The following is a 24,831-nucleotide window of genomic DNA, read 5'->3' on the forward strand; positions in this document are numbered from 1 at the left end:
AATGGAACGATGATTGGCAACAAGCGTGTTGATTTAGATAAAAATGATAATATATTGATAGATGGTAAAAAGTATCCTGGAACAGTGGGACTTTACGAATTGATTTTGTTGTAACCCAAACCCCGTTACAACACGAAACATGACGCAGGGCATTTCGGCATAAATATCTCGTAATTAAATAACCTCGGAGGATGCAAGATCAGCAAACCTCCTTAAGAAATTAAATAATAAGAAACAAAAGAGAAACACGTGCGAGAACTTATTGCCGAAATCGCTAAGGTTGCATTCGCCGAACAACCGAAGTTCGGCATTGCAACCCGATGACGCCAAGGCCCTACGTCACCATTAAATAACCGCGAACCGTCACGGACGGGCAGTCGCATCTGAGTCCGTGCCGTAAACTGAGAGCGTGAGATAATCAAAGTTCGGTCGCGTGCCATGTAAGAGGAGACCTCGCGGAGCCGAAGACGCGTGACAACGCGAGGACGTGCGCCGAACCAACCAAAAGGGAAACATAGGAAGATAGAAAAAGTGTAACAACGCAACTTAATAAAAAATCTAAGTCTTTATTAAAACTACTACTTTCGCCCTCCCTCACGGATCCCAAAGGACGGACCCCGTGCACCGGCCCCGGTGCAACAAAAGTGGTGGCAACGGTGGGATCCGCCCTCCGGAAGGCGCAGAGCCGCCTATTCTGCGACGGCGAGGACGATCTCTGAAACAAAGAAAAATCGAAGATTAGTACAAAAAATTTATTAACGTGACGAGACGGACACACCACAGTGAACATAGTACTGAGTCAGCAGTAGACTCGGTACCTGACCCCGTGATAAAAAAAAGGAAGGAAGAAGCAGCCAAGCAACGAGACAAGGAGAGCAACATAGCAGCCAAGCAGTGAGACAAGGAGAGCAACATAGCAGCCAAGCAGTGAGACAAGGAGAGCAACATAGCAGCCAAGCAGCGAGACAAGGAGAGCAGCATACCAGCCAGCAGCAAAGCAGATCAAACATGCGAGTCACAGCGTTAATGTAAGTCCGAAAAATTTTGTAACCGACCGAACCATGTCGGATAGCGAATTAGAATTACAACGCCGCGTCGCAAACAATTCGTGGCTACACAGCCAAGCGGCTAGACGAGCCTTACAGCCGACACCTGTACGACCATTGAAAGTCGCCATAAACGCGTTAAACGATATTAGAAATAGGGTACGCCGCGTGTTAGAATACGAAGACGACCCCGCGACAGAAAGCGAGGAATCCGTAAATATTATCACGCCGCGCGAATTTGATTTTGGCGATATAGACGACGCGTTATTAAACCGCGGAGACGGAAATATTGCGCGCCGTACACATAATCAAATACTCGCAGACACCCCGAGCGACATTAGCGGTATTTCGGACAGGGGAGAATTCTCATTAACAACATACGACAGTAGCGTGTTTGATCCCGCGGAAATTTTCGCAAATAATTTAAACACAACCCGTGAAAAAATGACTCACAACTACTCATTACTGGACGGAGCGGTTGGAGGAGTACCAGAGATACTCATCGACAGAGAGGTAAACGCGTTGCGAGAATTACATACCGCGACGCCAAACCCGACACAACGACAAGAACGATTATTAGAACAGGTACTCGAAAACTTGCGAAAAATGAATTCTCGAATTGTTCGCCTCGAACGACGACCAAACGAAAGCCGAGAAACGCGGGGAAATCAAGAGCTCATCGAAGGAAATGGACGCACGCACGGAGAAGTACGAAATAGACCGACAGAACCAGTATCTACGTTTAAACTTAAGGACGCACGAGCAATGATTCCGACGGTAGACGAAACAAATCATGCTCAAACAAAAGAATTTTTAAAAGCATGCGCGTACGCCGCGAGACACGTTGCACGCGAAGATACCGAAACGCTACTAGAAGCGGTACTCTGCACGAAATTGAAGGGCGCCGCGCTATTAGATTTCGACGCAAGAGACATAACAACGTTTGACCAATTTCTAAAGGAATTCGAAAAAACATATTTGAGGAAAAAGGGAACTTCGCGCTTACAGACAGAAATGAGCTCGTTGAAACAAAAATACGGAGAAAGCGCGACAACATACGGACTACGCGTACAAAAAACCGCGATGGAATTATACGAAGCTATGACGGATGAAGAAGAAATGACTAGCGAACAAAAACGTACGGTTCTAAAATTAATTCAGCGACAAGCGTTACATTACTTTCACATGAGACTAACAGACGACATTAAAACAATGGTCCGCTCGCAACATTTCGAGACGTTAAAAGACGCAATAGAAGGCGCAGTGGAAGAAGAAAAAATAAGGGTAACAAAATATAAAGGCACATATGAGAAAACGCGAACAAACGAAACGCACGAAAAACCGCGATCATCAAGCATTACATGCAACAAATGCGGGAAAGCAGGGCATATAGCACGCGAATGCCGAAGCAACAAACATATAAACGGATTCAACTTGCCGCGAGCCGAAACACGTGCGAGAATTAATAACACAGAGAAATTCTGCACACACTGCAGAAAGCCAGGACACACACGAGACGAATGCTGGTCGGTGAACGGACGACCAGATACGCGATGGCAAAGAAAAGACAACAGACAAACAATACGCACAAGACAATCACCCGCGATAAACATAGCTCGCACAAGTAGAAATAGAAAAGAAACCAGCCGAAGCAAGGAAAGCGGAAGCGAGAGCGAAGAAAAAAGACAGAAACCAAGAGTGATAAGAGCGGCAAGAGAATATCAAGTTGCGAATATAGCGACGAAAGAAGTGAGCAACGGATTAAAACTCATCACGCTAAACGTCGAACAAGCGAAAAAGGGAAGATTAAATTTATTGGTGGATTCAGGAGCAACAATCACATTAATAAAAGTAGGAAATTTAAAGGAAGACACACCGATAATCGAGGAAAAAATGGCATTAACGGGTGTCACAGGACATAAAATCAATACGATAGGGAAAATAAGGGCAACAGTTAAAATAGGCAAAAAAACGTAAAACAGAAAATGTACGTAGTAAGAGACGATTTCCCGGTCGAGTACGAAGGAATACTAGGGATAAATTTTCTGACAAAACAACGAGCATCTTGCTTGCACGGAAAGGAGCAGATAGTAATAGACGGAGTAAAATTTAAATTACATCCGTACGAAAAATATATACTACCCCCGCGCAGCGAAACAATACTCCGAGCAATCACAAGTCAAAATCAAGTAGGAGTAATTAACGCGGAAGAAACAAAACCAGGAGTATTCATAGGAAACTGCCTGGTAGCACCAAAAGATAACGAGTGCCCAGTAAGTGTGCTCAACATGACAGAAAAACCGATGGAAATACATACACCGCAAGTGGAGATAGAAGAACTGAGAACCTTCAACTCCGCGAAAGTGCTGACGCTGAATAAAAGAACCGACAACGAAACGATACAGGAACGCAGCAAAAAATTAATGAAGCAGCTAAGAACGGATCATCTGAACAAAGAAGAAAAAAGAGAACTTGAAAAAATATGCTTACATTATTGTGACATATTTTATGTAGAAGGTGACGCACTAACGTACACAGCAGCCGTCAAACACGAGGTAAATACACCAAACGAAAATCCGCCAATAAATAGTCGCCCGTATAGGCTACCAGAGAAACACAAAGAAGAAGTAAATAGACAAATAGACAAAATGTTGAAGGAAGATATAATTCGCCAGAGTAGCAGCCAATGGAACGCGCTTATACTGGTAGTACCAAAGAAAGTAGACGCGTCAGGAAAAGCGAAATTATGAATAGTGGTGGATTTCCGAAAAATCAACGAAATAACGATAGGTGATTCATTTCCAATACCAAACATCACCGAAATACTAGATCAGCTAGGAAACGCGAAATACTTCACCACATTGGACCTTGCATCTGGATACCATCAGATACAAATGAAAGAAGAACACAAATGCAAAACAGCGTTTTCAACACCACATGGGCATTTCGAATTTAACAGAATGCCCTTCGGGCTAAAAAACGCCCCCGCAACGTTCCAAAGACTGATGAACTCAGTACTAGCAGAATTACAAGGTATCAAGTGTCTGGTATACCTGGACGACGTCGTGATATACGGACCGACACTTGAAGAACATAACAAAAGGCTGACGAGCGTATTTAGCAGACTAAGAGAAAATAATTTGAAACTCCAACCAGACAAGTGTGAATTCCTACGGAAAAAAGTATTATTCCTAGGACACATAATTACAGAAAACGGAATACAACCAGATCCAGCAAAAATAAACGCAGTAAGAAACTACCCGACGCCAAAAAAAGTAAAAGATATACAAGCGTTTATAAGTCTGGCAGGATATTACCGGAAATTCATAGAAAATTTTTCGAAAATCGCTAAACCACTAACAAAACTGACAAAAAAGGGAGAAAAATCCGAATGGGGAATAGAACAGCAGAACGCATTCGAAATATTAAAAGAAAAGCTAACGACAGCTCCAGTGTTAAGTTACCCGGACTTCACAAGACAGTTCCTGGTAACAACAGATGCCTCGGATTATGCAATCGGAGCAATACTATCACAGGGAACGGTCGGAGAAGACAAGCCGATCGCTTATGCCAGCAGAATCCTAAATAAAGCGGAGCGAAATTATAGCACAACGGAAAAAGAACTGCTAGCAATAGTATGGGCGGTAAAACATTTCCGACCATACGTATACGGAACAAAATTCATGATAATAACGGATCACAAACCATTAACATGGTTATTCAACGTAAATGATCCGGGCTCAAGACTGATACGCTGGAGACTAAAACTAAAAGAATACACATATCAGATAGTGCACAAAGACGGAAAAAAAAACACAAACGCTGATGCACTAAGTAGAAACCCGATCGAAGAAACCGAAATAAATAAAATAGAGAACAAAACAAAAAAATATTCTGAAGAAGAAAAAATGGAAATATTAAAAGAATATCACGACTGCCCATTGGGAGGACACCAGGGTGTGAAACGTACAATAAATAGAATAAAACTCAACCATAATTGGCCAGGCATGAACAAAGAAGTGGAAGAATACATCAGTAAATGTGAAAAATGCCAAAAGAACAAACTAAGCAGAAAAACGAAAATGCCAATGGTAATAACCGACACGCCGGAAAAGCCATTCGAAAAATGCGCACTCGACATCGTAGGACCACTAACAGTAACAAACGCAGGAAATAAATACATCTTAACATTTCAAGATGCCTTAACGAAATTAGCAAGGCAATATCAGTAGCAAATCAAGAAGCGGCAACCGTGGCGAAAGCATTCGCAACAAAAATAATTTTCGAACATGGAATTCCGGAAAAAGTACTAACGGATCAAGGAACAAACTTTGTAAGCGAAATGTTCAAAAATGTATGCAAATTACTGAAAATCGAGAAAATACAAACAACGGCATATCATCCGGAAAGCAATGGGGCGCTAGAGAGATCACATCGAACTCTAGCAGAATACCTAAGACATTATATAAACGGAGACCAAACCGATTGGGACGAGTGGGTACCGTATGCGATGTTCGCATATAATACGACACCGCACACAGCAACGGGGTACACGCCGTTTGAATTAGTGTACGGGCACCAAGCCACACTGCCGACGGCACTGGCGACGGCACCAAGAAAAACATACACGTACGACGATTACGCGCAGGAACTAAGGGAACGATTACGCGCGTCAAATACAATCGCGAAAGAACACTTAAAAGGAGAAAAAGAAAAATCGAAAACAAACTTCGATAAGAAAACAAGGGAAAGAAAATTCAAAATAGGAGATCAAGTCCTATTGCACGATGAAACAGTGAGAAGAGGAAGATCAAAGAAATTAGAAGCACAATGGATAGGGCCGTACACGGTAATAGAAAAATGCGGAGAAGTAAATTACAAAATAAAAGGAGGCAGAAGAAGCATAAGAGTGCATGCAAATAGATTAAAAGCATTTGTAGAGCACTAACAAAAAAAAAAAAAAAAAAAATTTTTCACTCACCAGAATGCATTGGGTAGACGGCGCGATGTTCGCCGTCCGGACGATCCTCAACCACGACTAAAAAGTTCGGCACGGGGGTGAGCCGGTAAACCCGCGACCGAACAGGAGGTATATCGCCCAATTGACACTCGAAACAGCGGAGCGCCATAAACTCCCGCCGGCAGGTAGTACAAGACACCCACCGGCGAGAAGACTCCGCAACGTCAAAAAGGACATCCACAGATGAACTATAGAGAAAATAAAAAACAGATGAGTACAAAACAAAAGAGTTCCCGAAGAAATAGAGAAAAAACTCAAACACGTACGACATTATAAAAAATTTTCTGTACAGCGAGAAGGCAACTGACAGACTGACAGAACGGACAACGAGGCTAAGAGACAAATCCGACTCGATATAAAAATGCATATTAAAATTTCAAGAAGTGCAACGCGAAACCGCGCGAACACAGCAGAGAAAAGTTATAAAGACTTACGTCGTATCATAATACACAGTCGCTCCCACGAAGAACATACACGCACACAACAGATAACACACGCGAAAAGAAATAGAAATTAAAATACGCAGAAACCGCGAGAAATCAATCTGAAAGAAAATCATCTTTCAGAATAATAATCACCGTGACGCTGGGCGCAAGCGAAAAACCGCCGGAGATAAGCTCACCGTACACGGTAACGCAGTTCGTACATGAACCCGGACTCTACTACGAAAACGTGGGATAACTGCAGCTATCAGACGCGTCGTGGAAATTAGTAATAATAACTAAAACACAAGAATTAAAAGCGCAATATGAAAAACTACAAGAACGGGTAAAAGACGGAGAAAAAGCGTGCGAAACATATAGCGGAGAATTACTTAAGGATAAATGTAAATACTTAGCAGAAACAGTACGATCCCAAAACGAAAAACTAATAACAGCGATAGAATTATTAACAACATATGAGGCACAAAAAACAAAGCGAGGATTAATAGACGTAATAGGAACAATAAGTAAAAAGCTATTCGGAACAATGGACGCGGACGACGAAAAAGTAATAAACGAACAGTTAGAAATACTAACGAAAAGACAGCAAACGTTACAACATGTAGCAAAAAATCAATTAAAAGTAATAAATAGTTCGATTGGTCACATACAGGAATTAGAGGAAACAATAAAGTACCACGAGAAAGTTATAACAAACGCGACGAAGCTATTAAGCAAAAAAGTAGACGGGATAACGGGACAAGTAGAAATGACGGAACATTTCTACATATTAAGAATGTTAATAACAGATCTATTAACAAACGTGCAAGAGACAATGGAATTTATAGCACAAACGAAATTGGGAATAAAAAACACGCGAATGTTACCGGTTAATAAAATAATCAAAGAATTAAAAGAAGCAACCGCGCACCTAGAAGAAGGGACGTATTTCCCCTTTAGAATCAATACAAAAAATTGGAACGCGATAGAAAAATATGCGGAAATAAGCGCATATAGCGACGAGCAAATGATAGTCACAATAATAAGATTCCCGATAGTAGACGATGCAAGGTACGAATTAAAAAGAGTAACACCGTTTCCTGTATTTAAAATAATAGAAATATTACATAATAGATAGAGAACATTAAAAAGAGAGGATATCAAGCAATGCGCAAATAACAATAATATATATATATGCGAACAAAGCCTCCCGGTATACCATACCAGGGCAAGCGCACCGTGCGAGGTAAGAGCGATTACCGAGCCAGCAAAAAAGCCGGACACGTGCGTAACGCGAGAAGTTGCATCACGGGCAACACTCTGGATAGCAGTAAGCGAACCACAAGAGTGGATATACTCCACAACGAAAGAGCAAACAATAGAAATTCAATGTAGACATAGACCGAGTAAAAAATTAGAAATAAATAGAACAGGAATAGTAAAATTAAGAACAGCTTGTAAACTAACAACGACAGAAATGACAATAAAAACAAGAAACACGATAGGAGAAAGCAAAATAAACGACACGTACCGACATATAATCTAACAAACATAGAAACAGAACAGGACGAAAAAACCGACCCAATAATAAAGAAAATAGAAGAAATAAGCCGCGACAAGGTAATAAAAAACCCGAATGAATTAAATAAATTAGGGATAGAATTAAATAGAATGGATAAGCAATTAGACGGGAATGTAATACTAACAAATAGAATAATCATGTATACAACGGGCACAAGCGCCACAATAATAGCAATAATAGCGATTATAGTACTAACAATAGTAATAGTAAAACTGTACAAAAAGAAAAAGAATAAAGTAACCGAACAAATAATCCTACCCAGCGAAATAAAAAGAAGAAAAAAGAAAGAAACGCCGAATGTAAAAACACCACGACCAACGATGATACAATTGTAAGTAGGATAAGAGAACATATTGTAAGGAAGAAAATATTGAGGTGTATAAACACACTCAACCTTTTCTTCCCCCTAGGGGGGAGGGATGTTGTAACCCAAACCCCGTTACAACACGAAACATGACGCAGGGCATTTCGGCATAAGTATCTCGTAATTAAATAACCTCGGAGGATGCAAGATCAGCAAACCTCCTTAAGAAATTAAATAATAAGAAACAAAAGAGAAACACGTGCGAGAACTTATTGCCGAAATCGCTAAGGTTGCATTCGCCGAACAACCGAAGTTCGGCATTGCAACCCGATGACGCCAAGGCCCTACGTCACTATTAAATAACCGCGAACCGTCACGGACGGGCAGTCGCATCTGAGTCCGTGCCGTAAACTGAGAGCGTGAGATAATCAAAGTTCGGTCGCGTGCCATGTAAGAGGAGACCTCGCGGAGCCGAAGACGCGTGACAACGCGAGGACGTGCGCCGAACCAACCAAAAGGGAAACATAGGAAGATAGAAAAAGTGTAACAACGCAACTTAATAAAAAATCTAAGTCTTTATTAAAACTACTACTTTCGCCCTCCCTCACGGATCCCGAAGGACGGACCCCGTGCACCGGCCCCGGTGCAACAATTTTTATGAGATTTCCCGATGAGAGCAGTTATACTGATACCGATAAAGAAAATTGTAAAAGTATACTCATGGCAACGAATGCACATAAACGTGACTACAATTCTCAAAATCAAGTAAAGAGTAACAAGGGTCACAAATATAAGAATATAATCGCTCCTGTGCTGAGTAAAAAAATTGGACAAGGTATACCATACGCTGTAACATTAAACAATAATAAAATCGATTATGTTGATTGGGATGATCCAAACGAGCTCGAGTAGATCGTCTTCGATTGCTTGAAGCCTCACGTTACGCGGGCCATAACGCTCACGACAATGAGATTTTATCAATTATTGACGAACTTCGCGAAGTGGGGCTTATTATAAATTAATGTATGCATACACAATTTAATCATTTGATATCGAAATGCCGATTAACAAGTTTGGAACATTGCTTAAAGATGGTGGAGGAAGTAATACTAATCAACATTATCGATATAATGCGTTAGTTAGAAATTACGTGCGCGATAACGCTCTTTGTGTAACATCCACCGATTACGACGCGCGATCACGCAAAATTAAGCATGTAGCTGAACCTTTGGACGATGATGATGCTGTCAACAAACAATATGTTCAACAAAATTTACAGATTTTAAAGAATGAAATTGTGGAACTTAATAATAATAATGTTCAACAGAATGTGCAGAATTTAAAAGATCAACTAAATGAACTGAATAAGAAAATGGAAATACTACAGAGTAGTCTACAGGTTGTGGTAAACACGCTTCGCAATAAATTTATTCGCGGTGAACAGAATTAAACAGCTGCCGTTGCCGTTACCGTTGTCGCTGCCGTTGCCGTTGCCATTGCCGTTGCCATTGCCGTTGCCGTTGCCGTTGCCATTGCCGTTGTCGTTACCGTTGCCGTTACCATTGCCGTTGCTATTAAAAAAATGTCAAAGAAAATAAGCTCAGAAAAACTACAATTGGTAAACGAATTGCATACACCAGCGAGAAGAAATTTTTCTCGAAGGCGTGTCATAGTGCGCGGGTATGATGACTTGTGGCAAGCTGATGTAGTCGAGATGCGTCCATACACACGTGTCAACCGAGGTTACCACTACATATTCACCGTTATCGATGTGCTGAGCAAGCATGCATGGGCTGTACCATTAAAGACAAAAAGCGGTATCGAAGTTGCAACAGCGATTGCAAAGATCTTTCGCAATAATAAAAGATGTCCAAATAATCTTCAAACTGATAAAGGAAAAGAATTTTACAACGCAAACGTACAAAAACTCTTAAAAAAACATAATATTAACCATTATTCTACATACACTGTAATGAAAGCGTCAGTTGTCGAACGATTTAATCGAACGCTTAAAAACGCTACGTGGAAAATGTTTACACTCAATGGAAATTATAAATGGCTTGATTCACTGCAGCAGCTTGTTTTGGATTATAATATGCGAAAACATCGAACTATTGGTATGCGACCTGTCGATGTTACCCCTGCAAACGCAGGCAAACTCTTGGCAACGATCTACAGCCGCATAAAGATTGCTGCTCCAGCACAGTTTAAAACTGGTGATTTAGTACGTGTTAGCAAATTCAAAACAATATTTGAAAAATGCTATACATCAAATTGGACTACGGAAGTATTTACAATCGTCAAAGTGCAAAAAACTAATCCTGTGACATACTTGTTGGAGGATTCTTGTGGAAAACCTATCGCTGGAGAATTCTATGAACAGGAATTGCTTCACGTAAATAATCCTGATGTATATCTTGTTGAAAAAGTGTTACGAAAACAAGGAAATAATGTTTATGTAAAGTGGCTGGGATTTAATAATTCACATAACTCATGGATATGCAAGAATAACGTTTCATAAGAATTTTATATAATTAAAAATAATTTTTTATTTACAATATATAATGTATAATGTATAATGTATAATGTATAATATATATAAAAAAAATTTTTTTACAACGGTATTTTATAATGCCCCCATGGTAATGTTTCAATAGAATCCTGTATAATATATCGTTTATCATCATATGGACTTAAAGCAGTTTTTTCCTCACGTATAGTATACACTTCGTGCAGCTTAGATCTTATACATGTTTGCTGACGCGTCATTTCTATTTCCTCCTTCAAGCATCGTGTGTAATCATCAAACGTTATCTTCTTGGCGACAACATTACTCTTAACACCTTTAATCTTTTTTGTATCTTTTTTACCATCTACTCGTAATGCATACATTTTTGCTCGAAGTCCAATAAATTCAGTCATGATCGCTCCATTGTTTTCATCTTTCATCAAACCTGGTACTTTTTTATTGACTTGTGGAATACCATACACATTGTCACAAGCGTAATCACTTGTATCAAATCTATTAATATCACGTTTCATAATCTCATAAACGTCTTCGCACTCTATATGATATATAAGACTGTCTGTGTCAGTATACATAATTTTACATTTATTTTGATAAAGAGGTTGCATGTACTCATGATGAAATTCATATAAACATGTTTTAGATATGTCCAGAATGCACATTCCAACATAGATCGGTTTATTAAATTTCACTTCAAGTTTACGCATTTCAATCGCTACCAGATTTTCGGCGAAAATGCTACGACTATGAAAATTCGGTTTCGAGATCAATGCCTCAGCACCAAATCTGCCCTCCCAATGTGTTACGAGCCTTACATCAACATGATTACGCACGTTCTCCATAGTTTTTCCAAATACTGCATTATTCATTAATTTATACAAGTTTTTTTCAAAATCATTTTTTGCAAGCGTTCTAAATTTGGTATTAAGTTCTATATAAAAACACGTAGCCATGGGGATTGTTTAAATTGTAATATGCGATGTATTTTTGTAAGATGCAGTCCATGATTAATACATTGCTGTAAATTGCGATAATGAATGATGTAACGCTTCTTATCATATAAGGTTGCGAGAAGCTTGTCCTGCTGCTTACCGGATGGCTTATCACGCGTTGGACAGAATGGCAGGTCGGCATGCGCATCATGTAAACGTTGTGAATACTCTAAATCAACCTCGAAAATATAACCATTGGGTGAGTCTAGTGGCACACTCATCACATCGAAATTAGAAACATTGTCAACCCATTGAAAATCGGCATATGGTAGCGGTTGACACATCGCCCATCCATACAAATTATTAACATCAAAATTCATTAAATATGTTGATGATTTTGATGAATCATATGACTGCATATATTTATTATTGGCACATGCATATCTGCTTGAGCATTGACTTAAACCGCCGTGTATACCACGTTCAATAAACATAACCATATCAATGTCAGTAAGAAGTTCAAATTTTACACCCGTGTGTTTTAACATCGCGTCCCACGTAAAACCTGGTAAGGTGTAATAATATGCGGGATCAAGTTTGTAACTCACTATACAGCTGTCTCTAAAGTTTTCAAATATGTCAGCTAATAACAAGACATCAGTTTTTAAATACAGATCACTGTATTCTCCGAGCGTTTGAATTGAGAATCGTTGCCAGATATCTATAGCGTGTGCATAATCATTTTCGGATACTGTATCATCAGTCAATGAGCTGTAAAATGATTCACGTGGAGGCAAACATACATCTTCCAATTTTTCAATACTGTCAACATATTCATATGGAAAGACTCCTTTACGTGTTAATAAATCAAAATTTTCATTAGTTAGATTAGAAAATTCATATCGCGACACTCGCAATTTATCTTTACTTAGAAATGATGCTAACTTCTCAAGACTTGTATTTAGAAATTTAAATGAATCAATAAACCTTAATTTTATACAATTATTTCTATTATCGGTGGTGCTTTTAACATTTTTTGTAAATGATATATATTTCTCTTTCGTTATGGGAAGCAGTTCTATAGTTCCTTCATAGGCAGTTGCAATTTCTTTGATAATAAAATGTGCATCGTAACCCGATAAATTATGAAAAACTATGGGAATACAATTCGAATTCATATAATTTATATTACAATTTGAATGTGCTGGTCCTCTATATCGACCGGTTAAGTGACAGTGATCGCGGACTCGTATGTCATCTAATACAAATGGTTTTTCACATATGTGACAATGTGTAGCTTTGTTAAAATTTTCCAACTCGTCTTGTGTAAAATCAGCCATGGGTACATTAGCTGATAAAATTGTTTTTACATTATGCGCTAAATTTTTAAGTTCCTCGGCGAACCATGCGACACAGTTATTACCACGATGAAACCGATACATTGATAGCGACTTGTTGTATGAACAGCATACATAATACCCTATGCTAAAAACCTTATGATGTTGGCGTGCGCATGTAGATGTGGTGGAGTCAGCATTCGTTTTTTCTAGGGTACATTCCAAATCGGCATATACCACAAATGGAACTCGTTCCTTTCTAGTATAGTTGTCAAAACTTAACCATTTTTTTTCATCACATGGTAATATAATTGCGCACTCATTAATTTTTCCACAATCTACGCTGTGTACCATTAATCTTTCACTTGAACTAAAGTAATGTAAGCATCTGGAATAAAGAATATAAATGCATAAAAATTTTTTGTATAAAAAAAAAAACATTTTTACTTACATTTTATACTTACCGATCACAAAAATATTTCTTACTCTTTGTTTTACTAAGCTGTGAACTTATAAGACGTGATAAATTTTTTATCAATGAAAAATGTCCAACATCATTATCTCGCTGTGTGTACAACAAATGAATGTGTCTCTCTCGTACTTTATCTGTGAGTTGTATTGGTAGAATTTTTTTCTTCTCAATCGTATATATGTTGATGGAAATATTATTAAGATTTTCAAATTTTTTAACATGTTTCATAGTTATTGGAAACTCAATACCTTCAAGATTTAACACTGTTGCATAATGTGGATATGATATTATTCGATCCACATGTTTCTCGGCTGGGTATAGAGCGGCTACCACTGACCATGCGAAACATGCATTGTCAGCAGATTGTATATTTATCACAGCTCTTTTCATTTTAATTTCCTGTGGTAATATCACATGGCACCCAGCATGTAATGGATTGTGTTTATTTACATTTATCATCAAATTATGTATACGCGACAGTGCCCACCCGCTGTCACGTTCTTGAAATTCATCCAAGGATGTGAGAATAGGCTCGATAATGCGTGACTCGTACCACTCTTGTAGATCACTTGAACGAAAGAGTTCACAGTTTTTTGTGCACACACTTTTATTTGCAGTTTTATTGTTAGCTACAAATTCACCATTAAATACAACATTAATTTTTATATTGTTATGTTTATGCATAACATTTTGCACATGTTTTAATACAATGTCTTGCGCATCTTCCAGAAATTTGCGAGGCTCGATATAGTTTGAATTAATTACCACACCAGTTAATATGCGGCTTTCAAAAGCTGTGTCAATTTCACGCCATCGAAGTCCTTTATTTTTTGTATTATGTCCAGCACCCACATGAATGAAACGTTGTTTTGTTAAATCTCTTAAACTTTCGATACGTGCAATACATGCAACTAGTGATTGCTTCGCACCGATTGATAATCTTGCACGTTTATTTCGCCCCTGGTCCTCCAATAATTCGATATATTCTTCACATTGCTGATTCCATGCATTAAATTCTTCTAAAGTCAATCGATCTGCTTGCGTTGTCAACTGTTGCTCTCGTCGATCCATTTTATTCTCGAGATTTCAATATGTTAAATGATAAAATGTGATGTATGCTCCACAGTTTTATATGTGGTATATGACAAACTGCTACGTTTACATTTTTAAGTAAGTTCAATGAATTCATAGCGATTATGTCAGCATTTTAAGTATTAACCTTCATAACGATGGAGAACAGATGAAACACTGGAAGCCGCTTGATAATTTTATATTTTTTCTAATGTTAGCAGTTTTGCACGTGCATATTGTGATAAGTGACATACATGTGGTGTCTACAAATTTTTGCTTAGTATTTTTTCAGCACATGTGTATAGCTGCGCCTACAAATTTGCGCTTCTGATGCAATCTTCATAACATTATCGCCTATATAAAATCACTGTTTTTTCATTTTTAGACTAAACGCTTGTAATCCACACCATTGCCTGAGATAACTGGCACGTGTGGCGTCTGCAAATCTTGCAATTTTTATATGATATTATTTTTATTACATTTTAATAGCGGCGCCTACAAATTTGCGCTTCTGATGCAATCTTCATAACATTATCGCCTATATAAAATCACTGTTTTTTTCATTTTAGACTAAACGCTTGTAATCCACACCATTGCCTGAGATAACTGGCACGTGTGGCGTCTGCAAACCTTGCATTTCAATGCAGTGCGGTAGCACGTGGTATCCGCAAATCTTGCAATTTTATATGATATTATTTTTATTACATTTTAATAGCGGCGCCTACAAATTTGCGCTTCTGATGCAATCTTCATAACATTATCGCCTATATAAAATCACTGTTTTTTCATTTTAGACTAAACGCTTGTAATCCACACCATTGCCTGAGATAACTGGCACGTGCGGCGTCTGCAAATCTTGCATTTCCAATGCAGTGCGGTAGCACGTGTGGTGCCCGCAAATCTTACATTTCTGATGCAATCTTTATGATGTCATTTTTTATTTTAAGACTAATGCTTGTGATCCCCACTATTACCTACAAAATGTGGTCTATATATATATACCATCGGGTGACAGTTCACTAAATTTATATTTCGTGTTAAGAGAATATGGCTGATTTAAATGCTGTAAATGACAATGAAGAATTAATGGATTTATCTGATGAGGACGATATTGGATTGCCCAACGATAGTGATTATATGAGTGATCAAAGTGAAGATCTTGAAGATTGTATTTCTCGAGAAATAGATTCACCACAACTTTTCGCGCTTAATGGACGTACTAAACATTGTATGCTGTCTTTTTATTATTGCACACCTAGTGAAGCTATTGCAGTATGTGCACCATGTATGATTAATTTAGCTGATGTGGGTGGGCCAATGATTGCCGTTCGCAAACATGAAATTGATAGTCAAAACGCATTATGTGGTAGATCATGTGGTAATTGTGGACTTCCAATGTATATGATAATTCCATGCAACATGTGTCCTGTGTGTGTTGCCTAGGAATAAAACTTACACAGTTTGAAGATTTAATCCCCCCACTTAATTGATGCATTTCTTATTAGTGGTGGGGATATATATATAAAAAAATCTCGGAACAATTATATCGCATTAAATGTAACACGCGCATCAAACTGATCTGTTATTACCGTTTTTAATGTGATGGATTTTTACGTGCCAACTGATGCAAATATGGAATTTAATGTGCCGGCTAATACATCATATGCGAGTAATATAAATTATTACACGCCAGCTAATGCATCTAGCACATTGTGTGCGAATAATGAGTGAGTATTAATTTTTTTCTAACTAAAAAATTTTTTAATAAAAACTTTATATGGTCATTTTTTTGTTTTTACACTAGCTCATCTAAAGATCGTGCAGTCCGTATTCTGTGTAAGCGATATGCATTGACAGCCACGAGTTGTAAATATTTAGAAATTGGTGTTAATGTTGGAACACCTAGTTTTGTGGAAATTATTATTGGCGATAATCGAGGATTGGAAATGTCGCTATCTCTCGAGGCTTGGAAATCACTCTGCGAGTATCGCGCAAACATTTTAAGTTTGCTCCACAATGACTTTAAAAATTTTCAAGACTTCGTGTACCTCGGTGCGTTGACAGCCAGACTACGCAGCTTTAATGGCGTGGATGTCCTGCGGTTTGAATCGGCTGGCAAATGCCTAATGATGATAGAATCAACATTTCTTAAAATGATTGATCTTGATGAGTGTATTACATTAGCATTTAATAAATTAACATCTTTTCTTAAAATAATTGATTCGAAATTTGTACGATTTGCTAGCATCGCTTCCACTGCTAAAAATCGTGACGAGGTTGTAAGCGCGATACATGCTAGCGATTGCTATGATGGGAATCAAATTATTGATTGTGAGCTGCTAGCTCTAGTATTTGGAGCGCGAAAGTAATATTATATTTTATTTTATTATATTGTATTATATTATATTGTATTATATTGTATTATATTATATTAAAAACATTTTTTATTGCCATCAAAATATACAAATAATGTTATATTTTATAATAAATATATAATTTAAATGTTTATATTAAAAATTTTTTATTGTTGCATTTTTTTCCCCAATATCCATGAACTACTGATTGATCTCATATATATTTCTTTAAAAAAACTCAGAATTAAATGTAAAAAGATTTGCGTAAGTATATGTCACATTTTCGGGATACATCTTTTAAATGAAATAATTTCTTAATCTCATTGTGTGATAGAATGCATCTTTTAAATGAAATAATTTCTTAATCTCTCATTGCGTGATAGAATGCATCTTAAGTTTCAAACGTGCTAAACGCTGTAAAAGATTCTCATGAGTATATGTCACACCTTCGGGACTGTTGTTGATAAAAAATGCTTTCGTTTTACTTTCTGACTGTCTGCAGTGAACTCGTAGCTGTCGCCTGCCAGTCGTATGCTGATTTTTTCAAGCGTAACACGTCTAATTAAGAGCCTTCTTAATGGATAAAAATAAGTGTTCGTCGCTACTACATATTCTTGCGCGTCGCGAGTTGGGGGATCGCACCCCGTTTAGTGCAGGCGGTGTGTGGTGTGGCACACACCGAAAAAACTGTACAGCTCAATTGAGCTTATATTTTGACAATCATATTCGCGGTGAGTGCAAACAAGGAGAAACATTAACATTTGATAGAACTCCTCGTTCAGTTCTTGAAAATCCCGTGGGTGACGAGTGTGGATACGTAATTGATAAGCGGATGAACTTGTGCACCCACGGGAAACGATTCGCTTTCGTGGACAGCGAATTGCCGCCGGTGAAAAATGCGGCAAAAATTAAACGTAAGTTTTATTTATTTATTTATAATATATATATATTGACGGTATTGCTAGCGCGGGGGTAAACAGATGGGGAATAAACACGCAGTTCAGAGCAAGGGATGGAAAAAAAAATCGCGATGAGAGGAAGCGCGGGAGAGGTAGTCAGGTGGGAAGAGAGACTGGGTATGAATGGGTGACGGATACCCTTTGTCTCTTCCCACCTACGGTTACCTCTCCCCCGCGCCTCCTTCTTATCGCGGTTTTTTCCCCGTCCCCTCGCCTCCCTCAACGCTCCTGGGTTAGAACCCGTGTTTATTCCCTACTATCTATATTTTCGCCAAATGCATCATTACCAATTTTAAGTGCCACCCGAATGCTTCATTATGCGATATTTCTTTCAGGATTTGATTATAGGATTGAATATCGTAAGTCGAGCGAACACGCGAACGCAGATTTTTGTTCAAGATTTCCCGTAGAAAAAGAAATATCGGAATACAAGGATGAACCTATGTTATTTGAAATGAATCAATTATCAATGCTACCACTCACTGTTAAAGAAATAGCCCGGAGAAACACAAAAAAGATAAAGAATTATCGAAATTATTTAGAGCAGTTTTAGAAGGGGAAAGTGAGGAGAATAAAACAGCGGAATTCTCCATTCAGCAAAGGTTGGCGTTTAATGAAAGGAATTAAGAAGTGGTAATACCGGAAACGTTAAAAGATAGAATATTAAGCGAACTACACGAAGGACATGTAGGCACGTCAAAAATGTTAGCTATAGCGAGATCATATTGTTATTGGCGAGGCATGGAAAAGGATATTAAGGAAGTTACAAAGAATTGTAATGCGTGCATGAAAGAAATCAATAATCCTAAAAAGGAATTAATACATCCGTGGGAATACCCGAGTACCCCATGGTACAGAGTCAATATTGATTTTAAGGGTCCAGTTAAAGGAACATACTTTAATTATAGTGACTCAGTATACAAAATGGCTTGAAGTTTACCAAATTACTAAAATTACAAGCGCGGTTACTATAAGATTCGGCATCTTTATTATCTGCGTCTAAGGTTTTTCAATGATGTAGTCTTCTCTAACATCACCGTCGAGCATATCAGCCATGTACGTTTCTCATATCCTTTGATATAAGATGCTACACTTCATCGCCATCCCCGTTAACATAAATTTTTTAATCTTTATAATTCCTTTTGACGCTGCGACCACCAGTTGAATATTTTAAATACATTCTGTAAAGCGCAATGCGTAAGATGATTTCCGCATCGCACAGTAATAGTATCTACAAAATATTTAAAAGATTCAATATCTTCATAATCAGCGTCTAAGGTTTCAATGGTGTAATCTTCTCTAACATCATCGTCGAGCATATCAATAATATGCATTTCTCATATCCTTTGACGTATATAAGACGTGACACTTCATCTACACCTGTTACATCTGTTGTAATTAATTGTTTTGCCATGTTGTATGGCTGATTTCCTTCTTCCCATGACAATGTGTGATGATATTTATTGTCCAAGAAATGCATGATTTTTCAGATTGTGTCAAAAAATACCATGGCACTGGATTTTTAAAGATGTAATGAGTTAGAACAGTACCCTTTCTTAGCACTGCAACTTCTTTTACAATAAATCGCCGTCCAATATTAAAACCTTGAAGATCAACAAACGTTGGCGCAATCATGATGAACGCGTGTTTGAAACAATAATGATGTGTAGATAAAATTGTTTCTTTATATATGATAAAAACTGCTGATATAGCAATTTTATAAGACCTTGCGCACAACGTTAGACAGTGGACTATATTCAACTATGCGATCGTGTAAAATAAGACAATATGCGGTTGTATTTGCAGGAACATTTTCCTTGCAATCAAATTCTAATCGCACGTCTACAGTGGCGCTTTTGATTGACTCGTTCTGTCGAGAGCAATCGATAACAACAAATGGTCCATATGATAGAAATGCTGCTACATTGCAAAAAGCCTCATAAGAACTGTTGCCATAATAAGCTTTACGAAAACGTATATACATATCATAAAGAATGGCGTATCTTTTTTTGTCAAAATCTAAATTCAGATCATCATATGGATAATATTCAGAGTTGAGAAAAAGTTTCACATTCGTTAATTTACAATCATCAAAAATGGTTGATTTTTAGACATAACGTTTTTGCGATCGGTTTGCAGAGCAAAGATAACGTATCGAGGTTTTTCAAGTTGCGTTGCAGCCTTGACGGCCCAAGAATGTTTTGTAGTACTCTGCAAAAGAGGATATTCATACAAATCCCATGAGCGAAAAGTCATGCTTAAATATCGCCCACTATCCAAAGTTCGCAGCATGGATAATTTATTGACCTCATTTAATATGACATGAGACATTCGCCACTGTATTTTATGCAATTCAATTTCTGGCTCTAATTTCGAATCTCCAATAATGGAATTATTATCATTGCAAGCGCGTATTAAAATTAATTCATGGCGAGCGTTGACAACCACTCGTTTATAATCTTCACAGAAACCTAACAATATACTGAGGGGTACACAAAAATTAAAGAATCCTTCTGACGTAGTTGATGTTTCACTCCATCCAGCATTTTGCAGCATCACAGCATTATCAGATGTTAGCGATATATAATTTTTAAGAGTGCTAGTTATTCCAACGTTTCTGTTGCGATCAATTTCTACACCATTGAGTTCATAACGGATTTCATCGAACATAAATGCTACACAATTATTTCCTAGCGCAGCTGTTAACTTATCGTCAGGTTTTTTTATTTTTATTTTTCCTCAATATAGAAAAACTGTCACATGGCAACGTATACAAATCCTGTTGTTGTATTGGTATCCGTATTTCATCACTATATCCAAACGTTGTGTTAGCATATGGGTTGTACGTATGAGTTTCAATTTTAACAATACTATTGTCAAAGATCGGCTTATCATCAATAATCAATATATCAGCCATTTTAGATGTTGCACACAATGAAGCCCAATGATTTAAAAAATTCTACGTTTGATGTAGTAAGTTTTTTCTTCAATAATTGAACCGCTTTGGTGGAAGCTGTGTATTTAGTTTGTCTCACGTTCGATGTTTTATTCAAAACGAGCATCTCACACTAAAGTCGTCTCCGCACATGCAGTCTCACGGTAATTTCTTCGCCACGAAAATCAAGCAATCGTCCGTTCTGATCTACAATGCGAATCGTCAAATCAGTAACGCTTCGTACGACGACTGGAAGGTAAATGATCTGTGTTGGAGTTTCAGATATCTTATATCCGGGTGGAACCTTAGGTGAAAATTCATGTATTGTATGTACACGTTTTCCATTACTGTATGCACCCCCCGTTACACTGCATTCAATGCGAATAACATTTACATTGATAATTTGTATCGGTGCGTCCGATTCATGCCAACGTAACGGCTCCAGTATGCGATCTGATGAAAATCCTAACAACGATCCAATGTTGCATGGTTTGGTGAAATTTATTTGATAAATACACTTAATCTCGCTTTTCATCGTATTGTTATTAGCTTTAATCGTTAAAGGATAATCTTTTTCATCATTACCATATGAAATCGCGTTCTTTGCAACATCATTGATATGAAGCTCGTCGAGCGTACGTTTTAGATATTCGGCAATATCGCACAGTTCATACGAGCCGTCGGGAATGGTAATACTTTCTCCATCATTATCATCATCAGCATTATCGAAATAGAATGTATTATTTGATGAGTTTACATTAGGAATTGTAAAATACGTTTCAAAATCAGCCAGCCCGAGTTCATATTCTCCATCGCTTAAATCTATAGCGGAAAGTAGCTCACCGCGAGGATACTACTTTTGCCCGATAACGTGAGCGTCAGCGACATGTTTGATACTGAGTTTACAGCGCATAATGTTTGTTCTTAAATTGTGTATCAATCGTCTGTAGAAACTGTAGACACAATTGCCCACAGTTGTTTTGATTATATCGTTGATATGGTAAGCGATTATATTCAATTTGTGTTGCATCATTCCCCAGATATCGAGCAAGTTCTTGTGGCGGTCGAAGATTACCAAAACTATCAAAATACATAGCGCGATTTCCTCTTTTCGCATATGCCACCCAGTGGGTACCTAATCCTTCAACTTTATCTAAATTCACAATACCGCTCTCGTTTTGATGTATTCCCCCAATCAGTAAAGTGTCACGCATAAAAACGCCTCTAAAATATGGAATGCGCATGTGTTTCGCTAATTGTCGCAACTGTATATCGGTAGTAGCACCTTTGGGAAGTTTTAACGTTTCATCGGCGTTTTTTTTTTCCATTCTTATTTCCATTATTTTTTCGAACTCTACCACTACGTTTGTATGGAGCGAGATAAACACCGCGACCTTCCATGGCGTAATTGTGACGTTTTATTTCTTCAAGTTGGCGTTGTGAGGCTTTTTTATCATTTACAGCTTTTGCGATTCCTGCGGCTCCACCGGCGAGCGAACCGATAGCACCCAGTAAGGGCAGAAGCGGTATAACGCCACCACGTTTTGCTATCGGAAGTGTTCGTTTCTTCACCGTTTTCTTCTTCAGCGTATTCTTCCTCGCTACACATAAGCCCATACCAAGTTTCGTTTTTGCTTTCATAGCTGCCCATACGGTCGTGGCTGCGGCCTTTTCACCAAAACTTGAATCTTCTGCGTTAATACGTTGCAGCGCTTTATTGGCAAGAATATTGTCAGCCACGTGGCGCTCTGCGAGATTGTTGCTACGTAAGTAGGCTATATCGTGATCGCGACAAGCCGCATCCAACGGATTAATTCCACGATCTCCTCTGGCAAATCGTTCGTTTAATCGAGTTCCTGGGCCACAAAACTGGTACCCTGGTATGTGCAATTCAAACGGAAGTGCGTTAATCGCTCTGTTTACAAGCCTCGCCCAATTTTCTCAGACATTCAATACAGTTTTTTATTAATGGCGCAGGACCGTCAACATGCGTTTCATAACTCAATAAATTATAATGTTTTAAACATCGACGGTATTGTAGGGATCTTGGTTCGGAGGTTGATGACAATATTTGTATATGATATAAAATATATATTTAACAAGTTTTAACAAGTACAATTTGATTAGGATATGTTAACAGTTCGATTTCTGATCAGACAATGAATATTAATTTTTGATTTGCAGGTCTGTTCCTTGGATCACGGAATAATTGATATATAGAGGGTAGCCCGCTGTGTTGTTGGGTTACGGATGGCGCCACATCTACTTGGGTTGTTCGTTGCGCTGTTGGACTAAGGATGACGCCACAGTATTGTTGAACATCTAAATCAGCCTTTAAATGTTCAGGAAGCTTATTCCACAAATAGTCAATATGTTGCGAAAATCGTTGTAATAAGAATATTTTTGGAATATGTTGTAGTTGTTCAGCGGTTAAATCACAAATATTACAATCGTCCGACAACAACAAAAATATAGTGAATACTGAGCGTTTAATTTTTATGCACACAACTATAAATATATCAGCATGGATGATATTGATCTCATTTAGAAGGTAGAATGCGGTTCATACAGCAAGCGCCACCAATCAAGGTGGTGAATTTCGATGACAAGTTATTATCTGAGTGTGTGTTACGTAGACATGGAAATATGTTACCGAGTTCTATTCGCGCTATCATTTGTGGTCCATCAAATTGCGGCAAAACTAATGTATTAATAAGTCTGTTGGAAAGTCCGCATGGTATACGATTTGAAAACGTTTATGTATACTCGAAATCGTTGCAACAACCAAAATATCAGTATTTGAAAAAGATATTGGCACCAATAGAAAAAATTAATTATTTCACATTTTCAAATAATATTGATGTTGTTCCACCGAGCGAAGCACTTCCGAATTCTATATTTATTTTTGATGACATAGCATGTGATAAGCAGGATGCGGTAAGAGAATACTTTGCAATGGGGCGACACGCGAACGTTGACAGTTTTTATCTTTGTCAAACGTATGCGAAAATACCGAAGCATCTTATACGTGACAATACGAATTTTTTAATTCTATTTAAACAGGATGTTACAAATATGAAACATATATATAATGATCATGTTAACACTGATATGTCATTCGAAGATTTTGATAAATTGTGTCGAATATGTTGGCAACAAAAGTATGGATTTGTGGTGATTGATAAGGACAGTGCTATTTCAAACGGTCGCTATAGAAAGGGATTTAACGACTTCGTGGTATCATAATGTGATCAGTCGTTGTCGATACACCGATTGATAACTGTCAAGCTCAATATGAATAACAACAGTAAACTTAAAAATCGAGAGATAATTGCGAAGAAAATTGCTCAAACGAGCGATTCGATTCGCAAAAAGTATCATACCATGAAGACGGGAAAAATGGAAGAAGATATCGCGTTGGAGCGACATTTAAACCCATCGTTGAGCCTCTTAAACAGATTGTAGAAAACACCGTTGGAAACAACGAAGTTGAATCTGCCATATCAAAGAACGAATCGTATTTTCCGGAAAAAAAAGATGTGTTAACACCAAAACAAAAACGATTAATTACAGCATCTCCAATATCATTACCTGAAGAAAAAGAAGAAAGTAGATCGACACCAAAACGGAATCGATTAATAAATACATCGTTGATATCTTTATTGGGAGAAGAAAAAGATGAAAGTAGATTGACACCAAAACGAAAACGATCAAATGCAACGTCATCGATAACAGCATCGACTTCAATTAAATCAGCGTTAAAACGATCACACACCATACCGTCCACATTAAACGAGACGCTTAAGTTCGCGCAACAACGAAATTTTTCATCAAGGGAACGTTCACACTCACATTCCATTGAAGACGTTT

The 24,831-nt window shown here is 37.9% G+C and overlaps 3 protein-coding genes across 3 annotated transcripts; all 3 read right to left on the minus strand.

Annotated features, from left to right (window-relative positions):
* Positions 1-10,933: 10,933 nt before the first annotated feature.
* LOC139112631 (uncharacterized) lies at positions 10,934-11,835 on the minus strand. The gene has a single exon (XM_070673711.1). It carries the CDS (start codon positions 11,768-11,770, stop codon positions 10,988-10,990), a length of 783 nt encoding a protein of 260 aa, XP_070529812.1. The 5' UTR covers positions 11,771-11,835; the 3' UTR covers positions 10,934-10,987.
* Positions 11,833-13,524, minus strand: LOC139112619 (uncharacterized). The gene has a single exon (XM_070673701.1). The coding sequence runs from the start codon at positions 13,522-13,524 to the stop codon at positions 11,833-11,835; it is 1,692 nt and encodes a 563-aa protein (XP_070529802.1).
* Positions 13,525-13,626: 102 nt separating this feature from the next.
* On the minus strand, positions 13,627-15,331 carry LOC139112627 (uncharacterized). The gene has a single exon (XM_070673707.1). The coding sequence runs from the start codon at positions 14,711-14,713 to the stop codon at positions 13,631-13,633; it is 1,083 nt and encodes a 360-aa protein (XP_070529808.1). The 5' UTR covers positions 14,714-15,331; the 3' UTR covers positions 13,627-13,630.
* Between the last annotated feature and the right edge of the window lie 9,500 nt (positions 15,332-24,831).

The sequence above is a fragment of the Cardiocondyla obscurior genome, unplaced genomic scaffold, assembly GCF_019399895.1.
Source record: "Cardiocondyla obscurior isolate alpha-2009 unplaced genomic scaffold, Cobs3.1 scaffold38_0_513239, whole genome shotgun sequence".
NCBI lineage: Eukaryota > Metazoa > Arthropoda > Insecta > Hymenoptera > Formicidae > Cardiocondyla > Cardiocondyla obscurior.